Genomic DNA, 25,832 nt, shown 5'->3' on the forward strand with positions numbered 1-25,832 from the left:
ATCTTGTGGTGGCCATCTTGTGTCCACATAGGGGCAGGATCTTTGACCACATGGGGGCAGCCATATTGTGTGTTGGAGTGATGGTCAATCTAAATATTACTCTTTTATTAGATAGGATAGAGGCCTGGTGCATGGGTGGGGGCCAGCTGGTTTGCCCTGAAGGGTGTCCCAGATCAGGGTGGGGGTTCCCTGGGGGCGTGGGGCAGCCTGAGCAAGGGGCCTGTGGTGGTTTGCAGGCCGGCCACGCCCCCTGGCGACCCAAGCGGAGGCCCTGGTATCTGAAATTTATTTACCTGCTACAATTGAAACTTTGTATCCTGGAGCAGAGCCAAGCCTCCTGCTCGCTCCGTGGCTGCTGCCATTTCTGTTTGGATTTGTTTACCTTCTATAATTGAAACTTTGTAGCCTTGAGTGGAGGCTTAGGCCGGCAAGGGCAGGCGGAAAGCTTGGCTTCCTCCGTTGCCTGGGAAACCCAAGCCTCCCTCCTGCTCTCTGTGGCCGCAGCCATCTTGGTTGGGTTTATTTGCATACTCACTCTGATTGGCTGGTGGGCGTGGTGGAGGTATGGTCAATTTGCATATTACTCTTTTATTAGGTAGGATTCTGTTAAGAATTTTAGCTGCAATGTGTACTAATCCTTTTAATCACGTTAACTACCCTTTTTGGAATCTTTTAAGTTTCCAAAACAAAATCAAAATGGTACTAAAAAAGACTGAACAATACATAAAGGCTAAAATGTTCTGTGCCAGCCTGGCTGGTGTGGCTCAGTTGGTTAAGCGTCATGCCATGCACTAGGAGGTTGCTGGTTCAATTCCTGGTCAGGGCACAAGCTAAGATTGTGAGCTGGATCCCCAGTAAGGGGCATGCAGGAGGCAGCAGATAGATGTATCTCTCTCCCTGATGTTTCTCTCTCTCTCTCTCTCCCATCCTCTCAGAAATTAATAAAAACATTTTTAAAAGTTTTGTTCCACATAAAATGCATGGTTGCGAGAGGGTGGGGTGAGAGGAAGAGGGGGGAGCAGAGGAGAGATTGCTAATGCATTTTGATCCTATTCCCTGGAATAAACTAATAAATCAGAGCCTTTCACAGAAAATGCCTTACACAGATCATTTACCTCTAAATGGACTACGTATTTCTCTTTGTCTATGTTAAGCTTCATCTTTAGGTTTGTACGTTCATAAAAGTTTAAATAAATTACACTTTGAAGTTGTTTCTTCATAACTGATAAAAATCATGAAGATATAGACTAATGCTGATTCTTTAGGAAATGTGATGCTTAAATTCTCCAGCAGAGAATGAAGTAGACTCTAATGCTTGGCTAATGCTGAAATTTTAGTAGGATACACCACCATGACAAATTTAACACATGGGTCTCCACCAAGATCTTGATTTTCTTACAATCTAAATTGAAATCGCAGGAATCAGAGCTCATGTAACTAGAGATTAGTGAAGAAACACTGTCCATAGTAATTCATGCTCAGAAAAAGTGACCACCTGGAAAATGAGCTTTTCTCCTTCCCTGAAGAAGCTGGTTCCGCTGAGCTAGACCTTTATAATCTCTAACTCTTCCACAAACTATACTGGAGGTTAGTCAAAATTCCTAACCATTTATTGATTTCAATCAGTGAATGATATGATTTTTTTCTGACCATGACTGCCCAAAGGGCCCAATTCTTTCATTGGGCCTAAACTGGAAAGAAATCTGTATTTTTTGAGTTTGGGCCATTTTTCCTTTTGTAGTCTATGAACCTAGCTGTGGTAAATCAAGCTGGCATCAATAATTCTATTTGGGCACTGCTGAAATTCAATCCTGAATCAGCTTGGCAATCCCAAATGTCCTGGACAAAAACAGAAACATCTCAAATTCCCTGGGTAAGCATTTTGGAAAAGAGGATCTCTTACACCTTCTCCATATTTTACTACTTCCCTTTTGGCCTTTCATGTATGATCTATTTCTGTTATAACTGAGAAAATGCTTTCTTTTTCTGAAAAGAAATATCTCATTATAGTCCATGGAAACATTTAAATGTTTCCTCAAAAACTTACAAGGAAGTTAAAAATCATCAATGCTTCAGGGAAGATGAGTTAAACTGGGAAGCAAGGGCTGCTTAAAAATTTTGAAAAACCTAAGTTGTGCTTCCTCCCCATCCCCCCCATGATATGCCTCACCCAACAGCGATAAGGGAAAAGAACAAGTGGCACAGAAGCTTGTAAAGTTGAAGTTTAGTCCCTGGTCAGAATTTAGTTTCCAATTTTGGCTTAAAGGTCTGTCCTTCCAAAAAGTAGACATTTTCTGACAATTTGCTACGATGGCAGATTAGAAAAAACATCCAAAACTAAGGTATACGCCTTTAAAAACTCAAAACACCTCCTAACATATAGAAAATTAAGGCAGAGTAAATGTTCAATTAACTATGAAATTAACATGGATTAAAAATGGCCTCAGATTTCAATAAAATCAAATGCTTAAGAATTTTGTAGCCAAAGCAGAAAATCCCCAGCACTGCCTAGCTGTTTTATGATAGACCATTTGACACAGGCAGTTAATGTATTGTCCCAACGTTCTGCGCTCTCTGAGGCTGAGATTTTTTGTCTGGTTTGTTGCTGCTATATATTTAGTAACGAGGGGCGTATCAGGAATATAGTTAAGTGCTCAATAAATAATGATAAATAAAATAAAATAAATAAATGGCTATGTTATAAAAAAGAACATGATAAATTTAAAACTTTTTTGTAATTGAATTTTTTAAAGCTATGTTTTTACTGATTTTTAGAAACAGAGGAAGGGAAAGTGATAGAAACATAGATGAGAGAGGAACTTCATCAATCGGCTGCCTCTTGCACGATCCCTACTGGGAATCGAGCCCGCAACCCAGACATGTGCCCTGACTGGGTGACTGGGAATAGATCTGGTGACCTCTTGGTTCATGGGTTGATGCTCAACCGCTGAGCCACACTGGTGGGGCAAGAACATGACAAATTTAAAACATAGCAGGTTTAAGAGGTAAATCAGAAAGAGAACTGATTAAATCACAATATAGTATTTGTGTTGAAATCTCTCAATTACAGCCTGCAAATTTACAATACAATTTTAAGCCAAACAGGATAAGTATTAGCCATCTTCTGAAATGCAAAGTCATATACTGAAGCTTATATGTACATGTAGGTCTTTTTAAAAAGCAAACTATGCATATCATTTTTAGCTTATTTGTTTAAAAAAATTAAAGTAGCTATTCAATATTTCAGTATTTGTTAAGTACCTACTGCGTGTCGGAAAACTAGAAGGTACTGTATAGTAAACACAGTGAGAATTCCCAGAACAGGCTTACAGCCTTTTTCCATAAAAATGGAGTGTAAGAAAAACAAAGTATGAAAGTTATTGAAGTTTGATCAACTGAATAAAACTTGTTGTTAAATGATAATAAAATTTATTTAAACAAAAAGCTGAAAGCTGTGAAGACAAACATTTATCAAGAGTTGACTATCCTCAGCTATGAGCATCCTTAGTTTCAGGTGTAATTCTCTGTGTCTCAATTTTCCTCGTCTGGGGGTGGAAGAGAGTAGAGAAATTGAGGGAGACTACAAAAACAAGATTTTGATGAATATTCTAAGTTATCAAACAAAACAAAATTTGATGATGTAGTACTTGCTACATCATCAAGTTGTCATAAAATGCAGAATGCTGGTTCAACAGGGTAAATAAAATCAATGACAGAAGCCACAATTGATGAATTAGCAAAGAAAGTGAAGCTGTAATCCTATATAATAAAAGGTTAATATGCAAATTGACCGAACGGCAGGACAACCTGTCGCTATGATGTGCACTGACCACCAGGGGGCAGACGCTCAATGCAGGAGCTGCCCCCTGGTGGTCAGTGCGCTCCCCTGGGGGAGCGCCGCTCAGCCAGAAGCTACCGCGGCTGCACTAAGGATGTCCACGGGGAGCGGGTTTAAGCCATCAGTTGTACATCCCCCGGGGGCTCCCGGACTGTGAGAGGGCGCAGGCCTGGCTGAGGGATCCCCTCCAAGTGCACGAATTTCATGCACTGGGCCTCTAGTGTTTTCATAAAAAATAATCTACCAGGAGAGATAAAAAATAGGATATGCTATTGAAAATATTCACTCCTCTGCTCTTGCTTTTGTTTCAGAATATAACAAAAAGGAATGAACTACTGATACATGAAACAAGGATAAATCTCAAACACATTATGTTAAGTGACAGACTAAAAAAGATGTTGCTGCTTGATTCTATGTATGTGGCATTCTACAAAAGCAAGATCATAGGGACAGAAAACAGACCAGATGTTGTCAGAGGCTGGGCATGTAAGAAAGGACTGACTATAAAGGGGGACAAAGGAATGTTCTGGTGATGAAACTGTTCTGTATCTTGACTGAGGTGGTGGTCACACACAACTGTATGTGTTTGTCGAGTCTCACAGAACTGTCCATTCAAGAGGCATATTTTACTGATATAAATTATGTCCCAATAAACCTAAAAAAGGATGAAACTGACCATTTTCCAACTAACTTTCAACAATCAAGGATATGAATATGCCTTTAATCAAATTATTTTCCTCCAAATGTAAAATTACAATAGGAAATTATTTAAAAATCATGATAAATTAAAGCCAAATAAAGATACTGCTAACTTAACAACCATACTGCAATTTTCAAAGTTTGAACACAAGGTTTTGTATGTTTTAGAAGGATACTGAAGGTTATCACTTTATCTGCTTTAAAAATAGGTATTTACTAACATTAAGCTAAACAATAGTTTATAAATTTTAGGTTTTAGAACAAGGCCAAAAAAAATCCACAAAGAGATATAAGTTCTAAAGGCTTCTAATTATAGGATTTGTCAAAATTGTTTTTGTTTTACATAGCATCTCAGATTTCACTGAGTGAAGTTATGAGTCATTAGGAAGCCTTAGTCTTCAAAGGGGCAGAAAGATAACATCTGCTCAGGTTCTGGCCTGATCACTTCCCAAGCCTCAGCAAGTAGAATAGGACTGCTTCAGGACATCTGGTTCCCATACACTGAGAACACATATTCCACTTAATAAGAGGCAACTTTTGATTTGAACATAGAACAACTTTATGGCAGCATTCACAAGGAAATAATGTAGGTGATAAATGTGTAATCCAATGGAAAAAAGTCAAAACTGAGAAAGTAAGCTAATTGACTCTTATGGACAGCTCTTAAAACACATCGTATTTCACAGAAAAATGGGTATTTTTGTCAGCTGTTAATAACACATGGTCCTTCCTTTAAAAACACTGCATCCTCTGCTATTTTATAAAAAAAGCTAATGAGACCTAGAGCAAAATAGTTAAGGCAGTACAATATTTAAGACTGTAAATGTAAAACACTGAATGATCGTGAAAATTTTAGAGATTTATGAATCAACAATTCTGTAAATACTAGTTAGGAACACAGTGATGAGCTTATCTAAATGAATTTACCTAAAAATACTGTAGTTATCAAGACAAGACATGATGTCAATGATCAAATTTTTAAGAAAGGCTTTTTTTTTTTTCCTGGAAAAAAGGTAAGCAAACACTTTATACCAACTTTAGAATAAAGAACTTGATTGAATCTTCCATACCTCTAACATCCGGATCATCAATATGCGGCTCTAGATTTTCTATCATTTCTTCAAGTTCCTTTCTGGTGGCCATAGTGATGTTTGAAGAACCTGGTATGATTACTTCAGGTGTTTCTTCTGGTCTCTCTGGGTTGAGTTTATTCCCAGAGCCTTGCTCAAGCTCTATATCTAGATCTATTTCAGGAAGAGGAGTCCTCCAGAAATGGAAAGAGTTGTATAATTCCTGATCTAAGAGAGCAGAATCTTGTGAACTGGTGCCGACCTCTGGCCGTAATGTAGATTTGTAGTTACCAGGTTTTTTATCATTTTCATTACTAGCTGCTTCCTGATGAGAGTCTGAGGACAAAGTACAAAGTAAAGAACTGTCCATTGGAACACTTATTTCACCTGGAGGCTTCCTAGTTGTTTCAGTATGATCTTCCATCGTGTTTTCCAGTTTGACACTGGAATTACTAATACTGGGATCTGAAGGAACATCCTCTGGCCTGATTTGTACATCCTCTGGGACTTCTTGATCTCTGATCCTTTTATTGTTTCATTTGGGGGGAAAAATAAAGTATAAAAACAATTACTGGAAATAAACCAATGATAGATACTACATAAAGCAGTTAAACAAGCTAAATATTACAAAGTACAGATTATCCATACATATTGAGTAATTTGCATAAATTACTGATAATGCTTCTTTTTCCATCAGTTGTTCTGTGTTCAGAGATGTAAACATCTGTTAAGCCTAATTCTAAATATTAAAGCATTAGATATTAGTTGGAGATGATAACATTTAAGAATCCTGGGATCCTACAATACCATGATAATTTCAATAATTAAAAAAAATAGTAGGAAGGTAAAGTCCTACAATGCATTTTAAGATAGACACATTTTTGAAGTTATCTGATTTTTAGGATTATGGCACTGCCACTCTACTCCAATGTCATGAGAAGCTGAGAATTAAAACCTATTTGCTTACATTAAAAAGAAAAGAAAGCCTGACCGGCGTGACTCAGTGGTTGAGTGTTGACCTATGAACCGGGAGGTCATGGTTTGATTCCCGGTTAGGCATATGCCTGGGCTCAATCCCCAATGTTGGACGTTCAGGAGGCAGCTGATCAATGATTCTCTCTCATCATTGATGTTTCTATCTCTCCCTCTCCCTTCCTCTCTAAAATCAATTTTAAAAATACTAAAAATAAATAAAAGAAAAAGAAAAAAACCTCTACACAGCATTACAAAAGACTTTATTTTCTATCTCACAAAATATATAGAAATCCACTCAAGTGTTTTAAATTATTTTTATTTCTTCCAGCTCTACTCCCATAAATTTTACCAAAATGGAGCCATGACTTAATTGATAAGGACAGATGGTACAAATTCCTCAAGACCACCGATTACCGCCATTCATTATGTAAACTAAAGCACTACATTAATGTTTATCTCCTACATTTTATTAGACTCGATTAAATTTACTAATATATATTGAGCACCTACTAGGAACCAGAAATGAAATGGATAGTGAGGATTCATATGTGAAATGTAGATCTTATTCACGAGATTACAATTAGAAGCAAATAGAAAAAAAAGAACTTACAAGCAAATAACTGTCAGGTAGAATGGTAAATATATAAGTAAGCACACTGAACACAGGAAATAGAAATGAGAGTTGAAATTAAAAGGCTTCAGAGGAAATGATATAAGTTGTGTTTAGAAGAACCCATAAATGTTTATGAGGCTAAGGGGAAGAAAATATATGGAAAGAAGAAACAGCATATGCAAAGGTAAGGGTGATAAAGGTGGTATAACACATTCAGAAAAGAGCAATGAGTTTATTATGGCTAAAAGAAGGAAATGATAGATGACAAGAATGAAAAACTTTGCAGAAATCACTGTATTCCATACTAAATACCTCCGGAATTTATCGTATGGGCTACAGGAAATAAGGTAGGAACTAAGGGACTTACATTTTTAGATGTTATTTTTGAAAGACCATTCTGGAAGCATATAGAAAATTGGTTGGAGGTGAGACAAGAGGCAGGAAACATAGAAGAGTAGGTGACAGATAGTGATGACTTTCTGAATGAAGGCACTGTCTTTGGGGCTACAGTAGAAGTAAACATATTCAATGATGACAAAAACAATAGGATTTGTTCATTTACTGCATGCTGGAGAAACAAAGGGAGGAATCTGGGAAGATATCCAGATTTCCGGCTAGAACAACTGATTAGATACCAGTAGCACCAACTAAAAGTGGAAAATGCAAGATCAATTTAATGAGAAAGCTAGAGTTCCAGTTTGGATAGACTGAGTTAGGTATCTATGTCAAAGGTGGTGGTGATGTCCATGGGAAACTGGTCAGACACTGGAGACAGATTGGGAGGTCATCAAGTCAGAGGGACATGTGTAGGGTTTAGATGTGAGGCAAGAAATATGAATGAAGGAAAACACAGCAGTCACATAGAATAATTCAGAGTGAAGGCATTTTTCTTGTATAAGATGAGTATACTTTTAGGCTTAAAGAAAGGGTTTTAAGAGGTGAGGGAACTGGAGACACAGGAGACTGATGAAATAATGATAAAGCAGAAAGAATATGAACACAGATGGATAGATGAAAACTCTAAGAAACATGAGAGAAGTAAGGATGGATATGTAGGTAAATTTGTAAGATGAGTATATATGTGGGGGTGGGGGGTGGGGAATTAAAGTCACTCCCTTGAAACATTATGTGCCTTTAACATATACACAATGAAGGATATTAAACAGGGGGCCTGCCAAGACTATGCAAAAGTGGAAGGTGACGTTAACACCTATGTAAATCTCATGTGTTAAATAGTCAACCATACACATTCTCATGAAAGTATCAACTTTCCTCTGATTAGGCTTTATCTAATGGCGATGTTCACGTTATTATCAGAAACACTTAAAAAAAAAACACATGATAATTATTTTTAAAGAGTTTTAAAATAGAGATAAAAATATCTAATAAGTCATCTGAAAATACGCCACACAGTGACATTTTAAATTCTGGTGTTGCCCTCCCATTCTTTTTTTTTTTTTTTCCCTTCCACTCTTATAACTGTAAAATATATAGTATGCACACATAATAAAATTCTGTTACAACTGTGAAAAGACTGAATTGCAAGTTCTTAGATACTTAGCCCAGTATTGGCACTACATTAATCTAAAACTCCAAGCCGTTTAGAGACACACATTCCACATGTACTCCTTATACATAAAAATGAGGGACTGGCTTAGATGGCTTATAAGATCCTTTTCCTCTCCAAGAATTCTTAAAGCTAGTGCTATTATACAAAACAAATGTCTTCTATATGTGTATGAATTATGTAATATTTTCCAATTACGTTGTTCTTATTAAAAGATATTTTTTTCTTTTGTTTTAAAGAACATTAGTGGCCCACCAGTGTGGCTCACTGATTAAGTGCTGACCTATGAATGAGGAGGTCTCAGTTTGATTCCTGATCTGGGCACATGCCTGGGTTGTGGGCTCAATCCCTAGTCGGGGGCATGCAGGAGGCAGCCGATCAATGATTTTCTCATCATTGATGATTCTACCCCTCTCTCCTTCTCCCTTCCCCTCTCTGAAATCAATAAAAACATTTTTTTAAAAAAAAAAGAACATTAAAATCTGAATGAAGTCTTTAGATTAGACGACAGTATTGTATCTACATTAATTTCTTAATTTTGGTAACTGGACTGTGTGTTATATATCAATGTCTATGTTTTGAGGAAATACACAGTGAAATATTTAAGAGAGCAAAAAAGGTTTTCACATGTCTAAAACTTATTCTCAAAAACTCAGAAAAAAGGAATAATAAAGCAAATATGGTAAAATGTTGACATCTGGAGAATCTGAGTAAAGAGTATATGGAATTCTCTGTTATTTTTGCATTTTTTCTGATATCATGCAAACTAAATTTTAAAAATTATAGTAACAAGGTATTGTTTTGTGAGGGTAAGGAGCAAATGAGTAAAACTTGTAACACTTCAACTATTATCTGATGAATTTTAGAAAGTTCCATTTAAAATATACAAAAAGAATGCAATTAAGTATATAAAATTATTCCCAGGTCCTGAAGTTCCTTGATCACTATTTTCACCTTAGCATTCAAATTAAATTTTAATATTAAAATTAAGAATACTACATTTTAATATTCTTAGCCTAAAAAACAAAGAACAGCCAAGTCATTCTACTTGACTAATGTAAAATTATTAGTTTGTACAGTTTTTAAAAGAAAAAAAAAAGACTTCCTAATATTAAATTCTGGGAAGAATTATACATGTATTAATTATAAGTTGCTTCAAACTGTCAAAAAATAAAAGTTCTCTAAATACAGGTTTTTTTCTGCCTGGCTGGAGTGGCTCAGTGGTTGAGCCTCAACCTATGAACCTGGAGGTCATGGTTTGATTCCTGGTCAGGGCACATGGCCTGGTTGAGGGCTCTATACCCAGTAGGGGTTGTGCAGGAGGCAGCCAATCAATGATTCTCTCTCATAATTAATGTTTCTATCTCTCTCTCCCTTCCTCTCTGAAATCAATAAAAATATATTAAAAATAATAATACAGATTTTTTCCTAGGACTGGATAAGAGTCAATGCAAGATCAAGCTGCTAGATGCCAAAATTCTGATACTCTGAATTATCAGACTTCCAAATGCCATTATACAAGCAAATATTTTTTAAAAATTGAGGAGACATGGTTCTGCATAATGAGAATTATTTCCTAAGAGATCGAAGGCAATAAGAGCACCAGAGAGTAAGCCAGAAATTTCTTTCAAAAAGAACCTTAAGTTTCCTTTAGTTTATGATTAATATTCTCAGAGTTCCTGACTAGAGACTATGGGCCTAGAAAATAAGTACTTGTACCTGCTTTTCAAGGAGCAAATGACCTATAGAACATCTGGTTAGAGAAGCACTGTATCCTGGGATAAAAGCAAAGAGCACTCTCCAAGATACATCTTGCAAGTACTGTGAATTAAATAAATGAAGTTTTAACTGTGAAATATTTCCGAATTTGTACCAATAACAATATTACTTTCACATAGATGGCATTAAGCTAAACTGACAAAAACTAGCATTAGTGGCTCATTATTTAAGGATTTTAAAATTAAATATATTTCCTTATAATAAGTCATTCAAGATGTATTACGTGCCAACTATGTGCCAGACCAAAAGAAGGTGTTAAGAGTATACGAAGATAAAAAACTACATTGCTACATAGGATGGACTTGTAGTCTATTAGGTGACATACAGAAATACACAATTAAAAAGATAGGGGTGTGTAAGAGACTGGGAGGAAGGTGGAAAGGGGGGGCGTTCGGGGAATGGGAGATATTTGTAATACCATCAACAATAAAAAATACATTTATAAATGAAAAAAAGAGAGACCTGATTAAAAATTATTCTCATTCCAGTCCTACTGATAGCCAAGATGCAAAAGCTATGAATTTCCTGAAAAAATGCAAGGATATATTCTTGGAGGTAGTGAGTCCAGAGACAGCAAACACACTGAAACCAACTTTGTTAAATAAAGTACAAATGGAACAGCAGGGCTTCCCAAAGAGAAAGCACGGAGAACCAAAAGAACAATGTGTTCAAAGAATAATGTAACTGTTGGTTTGACAAAATTTAGAAATGCAAGTTTGAAAACAGCCTTCTGGAAGTAGCTTTCATTAACACCTTCAAAGAACCATTGAAATAGCCTACTCTGGGGTGAAGAACAATAAATTTTGTATATAAAGTTAGATGTTTATAATTAATAAATTCTTCAAACATTGTTAAATTATATTAAATGTTTCCAGGGTCAGATGAAACAATATATAATAAATAAGTAGTAATGGAAATATATTGCCAAAACCTGGCTTATTTTGTAACATAGTTGAGAAATCTGAATTCTAGGAAACTGAGAGGACCGTGAGAACAGGTTCCAAGTTCTCTATTTCTATCTACAGTAGCTGGTTGTTAGTAGGTGCTCAATTAATTTTTGCTCCATCAATCAATCCTAAATAATAAGACAGCAGTTTAAAACAAAACCCAATGCAGTATTTAAGAGAGGGCAAACAAACTAATGGTTATGAGATTAATAATATATAGGATGACTCTTTTTGAAGCTAGGAAGTAAAACTATACAAAAGTTTTTACAATGTTTTTAACAAGCTTCCTTAGTCAGGAATTCTCTCTTCTCTCCCCTACACCATTAACACATTTAAACAAAGTCATATAAAATAGTGAAAATCCAATACTACAAATAGTATTGGCTTGACAGTAAGACATACCTCAATACAATGGAAGAGAAATTAAGGTTTGTAGCTAAAAGATAACTACCTTTAAATAGCTCTCCCAATAATGTCCAATACTGGCAGTGAGCAATACTATTGGCCATGATAGCCACACCAACTATTTTTGCCAATGAAGTTTTACTGGAACAGGGCCAAGCCCATCTGTTTATGTATTGTCTATGGCTGCTACACACGGCAAAGGCAGAACTGAGTAGTTGTGACAGAGACTGAAAACATAATTTAGCCTTTACAGAAAGTTTCCTTATCCCTACGCTACACCATTTTCTATAAATTTTTATTTTCACTTACTAGACTGCCTCCAGTTTTAAAAATAAATAAGTTACATCATAGCCTATGTACAATTAGATAGGGAAAATATATACTGACTTTAAAAATGAAAAACAGATAACATCCCCCACCCCCAATCAGTATTTTTGTCAAATTCCTTGCAGCAGCTGTTTTCAAAAGAACTGACTGTGCTTGCTAGGAAGGCAGGTTTAGAGTGATTTTTCTTCCTTTACAAAAAACAGTACCTCAGGTTTGTTTGGCTATTCAGCAGGACAGTAGGAGAACAGGCAAAAAGGTAAAACAAGGCAGCAGAGAAGAAAGGAAGAACTGCCAAATCAAAACACCAAGAAAGCAAATATCACAGTATCAAGACCTACAGAAGAAAATGTCCATTAGCATTATGACAAGGGAGGGACAAAGCACTATGGTAACTCAAGCATTATAGTAGGGGCTGTTTCAAAAACAGGTACTCAATTATTTCAAATGTACACCTGCAAAAATTTGTGCTTAATTCCCATGCACTAAGTAATGTTTGAATTGTTTTTTCCCTAAGTATGTAATATAATTTAAAAAACTAAAACTCAATTAAATTTTTTTAAATGCAAAAATATAAAAAATAAAAATCAGAGTTGTCCTCTAAGTTTCATTTAAAAACCTGTTGCCCTATTAGTTTAATACATTTAAAATTGATATTCTAGTTACTAAGTACAGAAATTTGGTGCTAATCATTAGAATACTTTCCTCCTCAACTGAGATTACAATCATCATTCTGTAGACAGAGAATCCAAGATCCACAATTAAATAATTGACTGGAAGGAAAAATAATAGTAAGAAATGGACTATATATTAAAACAATAAGTTAGGATTTATTCTTTAAAAAACCAAGCCCTTTAAGTTGTACAACCATTACCTCATATATTCTAAATGTCAACAGATGGTTTCCTAAATAATAATTTATTAAGTAAACTTATTCCAAACTACTATTGAATTCATCATTTATAGTTTTCCATGTGACTGGCATCAAACTAAGTGTGTCACGTACATCTTCATTTACTCATCTAATATACAAGCAACCAAAACGCTTAACAAATGTATTTAAAACTAGAACTATAAAAATATTTACCAATTTGTATAATCAAGAGAAAGAGAAAATTTTCCAAAAGGAACTTATTATAAAATAGTGAAAATGAAAAAGAAAATGTTCCCAAGCAGTAAAACTGGAAGCAAAGTTTTAAAAATTTATACCTATTTTTGTCTTCTACTGATGTATTTTCTGAACTTTTGCTTTCTTCTTTAAAATACTGGCCTGAGCTTGATGGATTAGCAAAAGTAGATATGAAAGGTCCCAGAGACTGAAAAGCTGCTTGGCGAACCTAGGAAGAAAAGAAAAAGTCATGAATCATAAAAATATGGGATTATTAACAATCTATTTTCCATATACTTAATGAAGTAGTTTAAGATAATAATAAACTTTTTCTAAAAGAAACGCAGATTCAGAACTATAAATCATTCCTCAGCTAGAATTTAAAGTTCTTTATAAACTACTTTCTTTTTTACTTTCAATTTTCTTTTTTATCTTGGCTTGAATATTTAAACCATGAGAGTATGAATATGAGATCCTATAAAACATTTACATGGAACAAAACTAAAGAAAGTCCTGTTGTGTTCTCAGGAACAATAAGAATGAATAAAATCATGATGCCAAACAGAAAATATAAAGCAATAAAGTCCACAAAATGTGATAAATTTGTTTGATGTTTTAGGATAGGAAAGACTGTAATTTATTCACTACAAGGAAGCAAGGCAGATGTATGGGGACTATAAACATATTCATCAGAAATGTAATACTGACTTAGAATATTTTTCACAAAACTCTGGAAGCATATATTACTGTTATCAATAAATGTCTCAAGTAGGAATTTTACTTCATACTGTGTTTCTGTATTATGTTTGTAAATATGATCAAAACCCACAAGCATTTGTAAAGGAGATGTTCATGGGAGGAAATAGAAGGATGGACACAATCTGACATATGCAACTATAATGGGAAAAACTATAAACCAATTTCTCTGAAATTTCACCTTTTAGGCATAACAATACCTTTCCCAAGTTTTAAAATGAGGATTACATGTGATGTGTAAATTTTACAAAGGCAAATAAATACATGTAAAGTATGCCTATTATTGGTATTGACCTGCTTGGAGAAGTAGTTACCAAATTATTAAATTGATTTTTTAAAAAGCGTAGAACTGTGGTCGGCAAACTGCGGCTCACGAGCCACATGCGGCTCTTTGGCCCTTTGAGTGTGGCTCTTCCACAAAGTACCACGGCCTGGGCGAGTCTATTTTGAAGAAGTGGCGTTAGAAGAAGTTTAAGTTTAAAAAATTTGGCTCTCAAAAGAAATTTCAATCATTGTACTGTTGATATTTGGGTCTGTTGACTAATGAGTTTGCCAACCACTGGGCTAGAATTACACTCATGATAGCAAAAAGAATAGTGTGTATGTGTTAACTTAGATTTTTTTCTTCTTTGTATTTCCATAAAAGCACAAAAGGTAACTTTTCAAATTATATGCATGCATTTAGTCTACCCTGGATATTGTTAAAACTCTGAGCTTGTCTCAAATAGGCATAGGATTTATATATACCTCAAATGACTGAGGTTTAAGGAATCCTTCATTTTAATATATACCTCTTCCCAAATTAACAGGAAATACCGCATGTTGCTCTAACACAGTAGTTAAAATTTCAAAATAAAAACTTCAAATAAGCTACAAAGTCCTTTCTAATAAGCTTATACAAGATGATAATAAACACATTAAAATAGTACAAAGGCTTAACAGTCGCTTCCTGTATGTAAATTTTGTTTTGAAAATGGATGTGGTGAGATCCTGAGATCAACTTCTGGCATGACAGCATAAGGAGCTCCACTGGCCCACACTCTCCAGTGAAATGGGGAAAAACTCCACCATTCAACACCTCTGGAAAAGCCCTAAAGGCGAACAACAAATTAAGTAATATCCAGTCAATAAAATCCACAAAAGCTCAGTAAAAAAGTTGAGAGTCTGAGTATATGAACCAAGGCCAGCTCAGCGAGGCTGAGCTGCCACTCCAGACTGCTGTAGCCAAGAACAGTGGGCTCCCTCTCCTCCAGCTCCCAGCTGGAGGGCTTTCAACATTTGTCCCCCTGCCCTCAGCTACCTGTTGCTAAGGACAGGTCCTGGGCAAGTGCAGTGGAGTGCTGGGGGTTCCCTTCTCCTACCTAAGGCCCATTAGTGAAATAGAGGCTCTACCTTGGACGGGGATCAGAATTCTGAGGCCCCAAAAGCCCATGCCCAAGTTGGTGAGGCTGGGAGAGATAAGCCAAGGGAACCTCAAGCTGGTGAACCTCCCACTCCCACCAAAATGTTCTCATCCCAAGGGTGACTGTGGGCGTGTAGACCCAAAGTTGTGCCTCCTGAAGGGGGAAATAAGAATCCACTAAAGTATTCCCTGTCACCAAACAAACAAATAACAATTATAAGCTCCCAAGAAGGATATCGATACATTATCTAACTAAAATGTCCAGTTTCTAACAAAAAATTACAAGGCATGGAAAGGAACAGAAAAGTATGATCCATACACTGGAAAAAAAAAATTAAGTAACAGAAACTGAGTGTGAGAGCAATAAAATGTTGGACTTAACATCAAAAAAACCACTTCAAAGCAGCCATTACAAACTGTTCACAGAACTAAAGGAAAGCATGATTAAAGAAGTGAAGGTATGAGGATAATATCATATCAAATAAAGAATATTAATAAAGAGACGAATATTTAAAAAGAGAACCAAATGGAAATTCTGAAGTTGAAAAGTATAATAGCTGAAATAAAAAAAATTCACTGCATGAATTCAACAATAGATCTGGACTGGCAGAAAAAACATTAGTGAACTTGAGGTATATCAATATAACTTATACAAGATGAAAAATAGAGAGAAAAGAGAATATGAGGAAAAATAAATACTGTCTCAGAATAACGCGAGACACCATTTAAGCACACCAGCATATGTGTAATGGGAATACCAGAAGAAGAGAGAAAAAAGAGAAGACAAAATATTTGAAGAAATAGACAATATGGACAGACCTATAACAAGTGAAGAGATTAAAGTAGTAATAAAAAAGACTATACCCACAAAGAAAAGCCCAGGCCCAGATGACTTGGCTTCACTCCTGAATTCTATTAAACATTTAAAAGACAATTATTACCAATTCTTCCCTTAACCATAGAAGAATAGGAAACACTTCCCAACTTGTTCTATGAGGCCATTATTACCCTGATAGCAACAATAATAAAAAACCATAGAAGAAAAAACTACAGACCTTTACCTCATATATGAATATAAAAATCCTTAACAAAATACTAGCAAAATCCAACAACATATAAAGAATTATTACGCTATGACCAAGTGAGACATCCCATATATTAAAGGTTAATGTACAGGGGTAGGGAACCATTTTTCTGCCAAGGGCCATTTGGATGTTTTTAACATCATTCATGGGCCATACATAATAATCAACTTAAAAATTAGCCTGCATATTTGGTGAAACATTTAATTAACTCACCCCTAATGCCTCGGTAGGGCCAGACCAAATGATTTCGTGGGCCTTATATAACCTGTGGGCCAGACGTTCCCCACCCCTGGCTTAAAACCTGAAAATCAATAGACTACATCATAACAATGGAATGAACATGCTTTATATTTGAACAGAAAGTTTGTCCAGTTTAAAAAAAACAGTTAATACAGTTATCTATCTATTGTCTACTCCTAGAATGAACAATAACATGCCTTAAATAACAAATTATTACTTGAATTATGAACTCCAAATCATGTATAAAATGTATTATTTACAAAAATAGTAATTAAACAAAATCCTACCCAACGTGAAGGATCACTGATCAAATTAATAAACAGTGCTGATAATTTAGTCCGTCGGATTTCTTGACATGTTGCACATGAAACCGCCATGAAGCATTCAGCACAAGCTTTCCGGACTCCCCATACGTTATCAGAACAAAGTTGAAAAAACCTGGGCAGCTATGCAAGGACAGTGTTTCGTTAGGCAGACAGAGTGCAATACAGGCATACCTCATTTTATTGTGCTTCGCTTTGGCAACCCTGCACAAAGCAAATCTATTGCCACCATTTTTTCAAAAGACTCATATGATGGCTAGCATTTTATAGGAATAAACTATTTTTATTTATTTAAATTAATCCCCACCCAAGGATATTTTTTCCACTGATTTTTAGAGTGGAAGAAAAGGAGGGAGGGTGGGAGGGAGAGAAAGAAAGAGAGAGGAACATCGATGTGAAAGAGGCACATCGACTGGTTGTCTCCCACACGCAACCCGACCGGTGCCAGGGATCAAACTTGCAGCCCAGGTATACATGCCCCTGACAGGGAATTGAACACATGACCCTTGGGTGTACGGTCTGATGCTCCAACCACTGAACAACACAACACTGGCCAGGGGACAATAAAGTATTTTTAAATTAAGGTATGTACATTTTTTTAAAGATTTAATGCTATTGTGCATTTAATAGACTACAGTATAATGTAAACATAATTTTTATATGTACTGGGAAACCAAAAAAATTTACGTGACTCTCTTTACTGTGACATTTACTTTATTGTGGTGGTATGGAACCAAACTCGCAATATCTCTGAAGTATTCATGTAGTTTTATTTCATTTTCTACTTTTACAGTGTTTTAAAATATTAGATTTTAACAAAATTTAGAAGACCTGTTTAGCATTAATACTCAGTAATTTTAAATGAAATACATCTAATTCACAAACTATTGGCTATGAAAAAACAAAGTAATTCCAACAAATATTACTTAAATGTTGTTTATCAAGAGCTTATACCTAAACTTATTTTGCATAACTGATGGTTTCAGAAACTCTCAAAGTATGTTAACTTGTACATTAAGTATATATATTTTATGAATTAACTATTTAAAAAGAACCAGCTGTTGATTTGTCACTGAAAGACTTGAGGGTTGCTAATAAAAATTAATTTAAATAATAATTGATTTGTTTAATAAAAGTAAGAGAGGCAAAAATTGATCAATGGTCCTTATACATATTGCTTTTTTTGTTTGTTTGTTAAATCGTCACCCAACGGTATTTTTTTCCATTGATTTTTTTTTAGAGAGTGGAAGAGAGGAGGGAGGGATGAGGAGGGGAATAAAGAGAGAAAAAGAGAGAGAGAGAGAGAGAGAGAGACAGAGACAGAGACAGAGACATGATGTGAGATACATGGATTGGTTGCCTCCTGACCAGGGCTGGGGATCGAACCTGCAACCCAGGTACACGCCCATGACCAGGAATCAAACCCAAGATCCTTTGGTGTGTGGGCTGATGCTCTAATCACTGAACACCCAGCCAGGGCCATATTTGCATTTTTAACTAACTGTCTTTATCAAAACCACAGATTACAGATTACAGAAATTTAAACTCCTAAGCTCAAAGTCCTACTCCCTTCTCGTTTATATTTGTGAAATTGTATTAATAAAATCTGTGGGTAAATGTATGCACTTTAAACTTTATGTGCTATTTTGTAATGCACTACTTACTCCTTATTACTCCTTTGTTTCTGTAATACTTACCAGCATTTCTTCAGTAGCTTGCTGGCCAACTACACTGCAGATATCTCCGAAGTTGGCAGCACAGACCTGACAACAAAAGCATCACTGACATTTCAAAGTATTATACATAAAGTTCTTTTAAAATAACCTTTTATTTATTTATTTTTTGAGTTTTCTTAATTGATTTTTTTGTTTTTAGAGAGGGAGGGAGGGAGAGAAAGAGAGTCAGAAACATTGATGAGAGAGAAACATCAATCAGCTGCCTCCTGCATGCTTCCACTGGGGATCTAGCCCACAACCTGGGCGTGTGTCCTGACAGGGAATCTAACCAGTTACCATTTTGTGCATGGGATGATGCTCCACCAACTGAGCAACACTGGCTGGGCTAAAAATAATCTTTTAAATTTCACATATCAATATAGTAAACACTAGAACCAAGTGTTCTTAAGCAAACAAACAAACAAACAAACAAACAAGACTAAAAAATACCTTTCGAACATGAAACATTCTGCAATCACAGCACATCTCACAAAACCTAGGCAGGATAAGACGCTCTGTAATGTCCTTCCCAACCATGGGAGCCATTTTGCACATTATCTAAAATAAATAAGAACAAAAATACACTGAAAATATCTTCAAACAGGCTTTCATAAGTTTATATTTGAACAGAAAGTTAAGTTTGCTAACTTATTAGAAGCATATAATTTAAGAATATATAATATATACTATGACATCATTATACCATTACAAAAAACATTCATCTTATCTGAGTTGAAGACAGAAAAATAGATAGTAATTACCACCAATAACATCAGCTAGTAGTTACTAAATGCATAGTAAGCCCAGAGAAAATCATTAAAACTTCATGTTTGTTTAGAGTCAATCTTATTAATCATTTTTCCTGATAACTTTAAAAGCAATAAAACCCTACATTTTCTCAGTAAGAAAATAAATATTGGCTATTTAATTTAATGGGAAAGAGTATCTATAAGGAGGATCTGGGTTTAGTATATGTATTGCGAAGAAAAGACTAAACAGAGGCAGTTCTTACTTTACAAAGTACTATTTTAAATGAAACTTGTGCATACTGGAACCACATCCTTACTCTGCAAAGCCTAGCTTCCAAGGAAGGCCAGGACACAGTTCCCACACGCACAAGTGTCAGTTAATGTAGTGCTAGGCAAAGTGCGGATAAACTGTTTGAAAACCAGCCCCACGTTCTTTAAATAAATTTGCCCCACAGTTAATATAGAAAGATTTCTGATGATTTCTCATCATTTATCTATTCATCTGTTGTATCTACTCCCAGCCATGCAAATATGACAAATAAAAGGCATACAGATTGGAAAGAAAGCTCATATGTGACACGGTTGTCTGCATAGAAAATTCCACAGAATCTACAAAGAAGCCACTAGAACAAATAAGCGAATTTAGAAAATTTGCAGGATACAAAAATGTCAGAATACAAAAATCAAATGTTAGTTAGCAATGAACAAGTGGAAACATCCTCAGAACTGGGGATAACACCTACATCTCCTAAACCCCAAAGCCAGTTTTGTTATTTGACTCCATACTGTTTCTAAGAATTTCCAAGCCCTAGGTTAAAGATCCAAAGTTATACTGTATCACTGATCTATAAATTATATTTATTAGAATAAATTATTCCCCAGATAGAGAACAGCTGGGAAGTCAGGGAATGAAAAACATCCTATGTAATAAAAGCCTAATATGCAAATTGTCCCCTCGACTGGGAGTTTGACCAGGGGGCAGGGCCAGCCGGCCAACCACCCAAGGCCCCTCCTCCTGGCCGGCCCCACCTGGCCGGGGCAGGCAGCTGGGGGAAGGGAGGCCCCAGCTGGCAGCTGGCAGCCACTAGGTACCCTACCTGTGCACAAATTCTGTGCACTGGGCCTCTAGTGACAAAATAAATGTGAACCAATTGTAAGAGCATCACAGGTTTCATCAAGTGCTGGGTATAGTCTTTTTACTGTCATTACAATATTTTACTATTATTAAATCCTATCACAAATTATAGCAGAGCAAGTTAAAACTCTGCTCAATACAAACCAACAATGATGCTGAAATTGATTTCCCTTCATGAGGAACTTGTGGGGGGAAAAAAATCTGTTTTAGAACTTGACAGAGGTGGTGGATGTACAACATTACAAAAATACTAAATGTTATTTAACTGTACACCTTAAATGGCTAATTTTATATTATGTGAATTTCACTTCAATAAAAATGGGATTACTGGGGGAAAAGTATCTAAACATTAACTGGTACCAGAGTATCTAACCTTATTAACTGGTACTTTAGTATATAAAAATAAAATCAAATCAAGGAATTTCTAAGGGAATGGACTAGAAAGATGGTCAAATTCATCCTACTAATGATTCAGAAGTACCATAAAATTTTGGTTTGATTTTTTTTTATATCAACAAACATGTAATTATTTTATTTTAGGTTTAAATAGTAAACTCTCTCTATCCAAACAGATTTGAATAAATTTTCAGGTGAATTTATCAGTTTCCTAATTTATTATCAGAATTCTTACTATCTGAACTCAGGAACCATAGATGTGAAGTGCAACAGATATTACTATATATTCTAACTCATACCCTATTTTTTATGGCTCTCCATAAAAATATTTGTTAACCATATTAAAAAAAAGCAGAAAATTTACTATTATGCTTGACTTTATTATGTGCATAATGAATTAGTATCTATATATCATTAATAACCATAATTTACATCAAGTAAAATTACTTGCCTGACTACCCTTCCCCCAAAGACCATAGTGTCAAGGGCAGGATCCAAGTATTATTATTTTTTTCCTATTGTGCTTACACAATGCCTAGAAAAGTGCTCAACAGCAATGAAAGGGATTCAAATGTTTCTCCATTCAATACAGTTTTTTTTAATATATTTTATTGATTTTTCACAGAGAGGAAAGGAGAGGGACAGAGAGGCAGAAACATCGATGAGAGAGAAACATCGACCAGCTGCCTCCTGCACACCCCCCACCAGGGATGTGCCCGCAACCAAGGTACATGCCCTTGACCGGAATCAAACCTGGGACCCTTCAGTCCGCAGGCCGACGCTCTATCCACTGAGCCAAACCGGCCTCGGCCAATACAGTTGTTTTTAACTGCACTGTTTTTTTTCTCCCATCTTATTTTTCCATTTTGACATAATAATATTTTACAGTTACTTATTTTCTTGCTATATATCTTGCTTGTGAGCCCAGTGACAGAACCATCTATTTTCCAGTTGCTTGGCACAATATGGGGCCCACAAAAAATAACTTCTTTTCTTGTAAGCCTATGTCTTTTTGTAGCCAGTCATTCTATTTCAAATTCCAATTATTTGTGGCTACTTTGATACCTAATATATGTATAAACCCTATAGCACATAATGTAGCATATTTATTGAGCACCTTCTATTAGTCAATATAGGACTAATTTTTACCTAAATTAAAATATCACATTCTACTTACAGCCACAGCTTCTGTTTTCACATCATCATTGCTATCTGGGGCAGTTAGCTCTATGAGGACGGGGCACACTTTGGTCTCCACATCAAATCGCTCAATTAACTCTTGCTCCAACAGAGCCAGCAAAGCTGCCTGACTTGTTTTTCTTACCTAGGAAAAAATAAACAGTATACGGTAAACAAAGTACATACATGACATAGCAAAGTGCATACATGATTTAACTCTATTACTTGACTTTACAAAACTGAAGACTTCTCACCTCAACTAGTAAAACCATGCAAATAAAAACGTGTGGCTATTTTCTTTAAGTATTGCAAACATAGAACCTGGTAGATTGTGTTATAACAGAAGTGGAACAAAGAAGCCATCTTGTAAAATGTCTCACAAAGAAACTTTTTGAGGAACACCTATGAGGGAGCCAAGTGACCAATGAGGATGCAGGTAGGAGGCACTGTCTGTAATGGCATTAAGGAGACCTAGATTTGCCAAATTCTCAACACAGCTTGTCTAAGACAAATGGTCTTTTGTAAAACAGAATAACAATGTCAAACAGGAAAAAAACATTCACATGAATAGATCATTCTACATACATCATATTAGATAAATTTCCATTAAGAACATGTAAATAGCACTCTTACCTGATTATTCTGATCTGCGAGATATCTAACCACAATAGGTAGTAAGTATTTGGAAAAAGCATATGGGATTGAAGGCCGGTTTTCTTGACAAAACAATGCAATATGAGGCACCTGTTCCATCAGCTCTGCTCTCACAGTTGGTTCTATTGAAATGATAAAAATGTGAGCAAACATTCCCCACAATAATAAAATCTTTGCCTGGGCTTGAGACTATTTAGAAAAGGTTTAGACTTTTCATCCTCATTATAAAAGGTCTTACAAGATGTTCTCTAACTCTGCAATCCTTTTCACAATCATATACTGGTACAGGTCAACCCCATGAGTTAAAGGAGGACCTTACCCCCAGCCCAAGCTTGTATCTTCATAGTATGCACTTAGTATGCAATCATTTCCTCTAGTGACTGAATGAGTTTATTCATCACCTACATTGTGCCATACTGTGCTAAAGATTAAATATCCAAGTCACATCAACTATAATATGGTATTATCTATAAACTCTACTATTTAAAAACCTCCTCGGGCCCTAGCCAGTGTGGCTCAATGGATAGAGCATCAGCCCTCCGACTGAAGAGTCCTGGGTTCGATTCCGATCAAGGGCATGTACCTCAGTTGCAGGCTGGGTCCCCGGGCCCAATCAATGTGTCTCTCTCACATCGATGTTTCTCTCTCTCTCTCTCTCTCCCCCTCCCTTCTACTCTCTCTAAATATCAATGAAAAAATATCCTCGGGTGAGGATTAACAAAAAAATAAAAATAAAAACCTCCTCGGACAAGTCATAAGAACTGGCTTCTAATTTAAGTTTAGTCAATGAATGGAGGATTTATAGTTAGATTTAACTAAGACTAAAAAGGGTATGTGATATTAAAGGAGACTTATATTAAAAGATTTTTTTACAAAACCAAAAAGTCCTAAAAAGACCCAAGTATATATAGCATATTTAAATATGACAAATATGGCATTTCAAATCTCTGGGCTTCAAAAGGATGAACTATCCAATAAATAAATGGTAAAAAAATAAGATTCCCATACTGCACACCTCACATTAATTCTAGGTAAATTTAAGTTCCAAAAGTTGTGTTTATTTTTAGATCAAAGCAATGAAAGACAATATTTTTAGTGGGAAGCCCTTTCAAGGTGAACAAATCCAAAACCAACTAAATACCAGCACATTTCACTTTATAAAGGCTTCATTATAGGCAACATACTGCTACATACTGAATTAAAAGGCAAAACTGCCTAGAACAAAATAATATACAAGAAAATATTAATAATTAAATATACCCTGAATCCATTGTTCAAATGAATACAAGAAAGAAAATAAGGATATGAATAGACAATTCATAGAAGAGATGCACGTGACTGACAAACATACAGACATGATGGGATTATCAATACAAGTCATTACATCAGACCTAATTAGAACTTTGGCACCTATTACTGATATTATTAAAGTTACCTTAAGGTAAATATGCATGAATATGTTGAGAAGAGCTTTGGATTTCAACAAACAGAAATAACACATTTACTATATAAAATCATAAAAATATAAATGCTAAATTTAGGGAAACAAAAAATCAAGATAAAAGTTGATAAAATAGCCTGACTGGTTTGGCTCAGTGGATAGAGTGTCAGCCTGCGGACTGAGGGGTCCCAGGTTCGATTCCGGTCAAGGGCATGTACCTTGGTTGCGGGCACATCCCTAGCGGGGGATGTGCAGGAGGCAGCTAATCGATGTTTCTCTCTCATCGATGTTTCTAACTCTCTATCCTTCTCCCTTCCTCTCTGTAAAAAATCAATAAAATATATTTTTTAAAAAAGTTGATAAAATAAGGCAGAACAAAGGTTTAAAGATTCTAAGCTCCTTATTTGCTTAGGAAGATGGATTATATACATTAATTTTAAAGTTGTATATTTTTTAACAGTCTTTATCTTACTTAAACATCACAATCAACCCAGACTACCAAGTTAGAAACCTTAGGATTAACTCCCTCTCTTCCTTCACTCTCTTCAACTATCACAGCTTTAAAATCCTTCCCTAGCACTTTAATTTCTCTTAAACAACTCATAATAATTACTAGTCTCCCAACTAGTCTTCCTGTCACCCATCTTTTTCAAGTCAATCCATAATGCTGCATTATGTTCTAAATCACAAAAATGCACTCTCTAGCAGTACACAATATAACCCTTTACTATCTAGTCTTCAACTACCTTATTATAGAGCAGTCTCATTTTTCTAAACTGTAAACTCGGTTAACTCACTGTTGATCAAATGGACCAACATCTTGAAGTCCTCAAGTGAGCCTATCTTTTCCTCTCATGAGTGCTGCTTTTCCTCTCTGTATGAAATCCAACTCAAATGTCCCTTTCTTTTCTGAAGCCAGCCCCAATACTCCCCATTATAATTAATTTTTTATATATTGGTTGCATTCATTAAACTGTTAATTTGGTGACAGGAATCTTATTCATTTTAGTAACTGCTCTAACATTTAATGTAGACTCTGACATAAGAGTATGCACTGTTTTATGTTTACTGAGTGAATGGAAAGTGTAAATGTCAATAGAGATATTTATGATAAATTCAATAACTTGAGAAAATATTTTAAAAATATATAACATATATATTTATAAAAACCAACACTCTAGTTGATAACCAGATAAAAGAAAATAAATACAAATTCCTCCTTAAAGAATACCTATGTCTCTAAAAGAAAGGAGTAATCACAATGGGTTGCAACATCACCAAAATTTTAAGTTAAATTTTATCCATATCAAATAAAAAATAAATTATAAGTACAAATTATAGTTGATAAGACTCTCTCCTAAAACCATTCTTGAACAAGAATATACATGAGCAATTATGTACACAGAATGTCATAATAAAAAAGATTAGTAAG

The 25,832-nt window shown here is 35.4% G+C and overlaps 1 protein-coding gene across 3 annotated transcripts in view; it reads right to left on the minus strand.

The window, feature by feature from the left end:
• The window catches only part of PPP4R1 (protein phosphatase 4 regulatory subunit 1), a 68,060-nt gene that overhangs the window by 19,118 nt on the left and 23,110 nt on the right, over positions 1-25,832 (minus strand). For 2 of the 3 annotated variants that reach the window (XM_079785236.1, XM_079785237.1), the window contains exons 5-11: positions 22,939-23,081; positions 22,304-22,450; positions 19,297-19,404; positions 18,829-18,894; positions 17,096-17,254; positions 13,427-13,554; positions 5,608-6,131 (exon numbers count right to left, since the gene is read on the minus strand). In XM_079785236.1, coding sequence (XP_079641362.1) covers positions 5,608-6,131; positions 13,427-13,554; positions 17,096-17,254; positions 18,829-18,894; positions 19,297-19,404; positions 22,304-22,450; positions 22,939-23,081 — 1,275 coding nt within the window. The remainder of the gene's footprint in view (positions 1-5,607; positions 6,132-13,426; positions 13,555-17,095; positions 17,255-18,828; positions 18,895-19,296; positions 19,405-22,303; positions 22,451-22,938; positions 23,082-25,832) is intronic. The other variant, XM_079785238.1, reaches the window with a different exon arrangement.

Source organism: Cnephaeus nilssonii (assembly GCF_951640355.1).
Source record: "Cnephaeus nilssonii genome assembly, chromosome: 11".
Lineage (NCBI taxonomy): Eukaryota > Metazoa > Chordata > Mammalia > Chiroptera > Vespertilionidae > Cnephaeus > Cnephaeus nilssonii.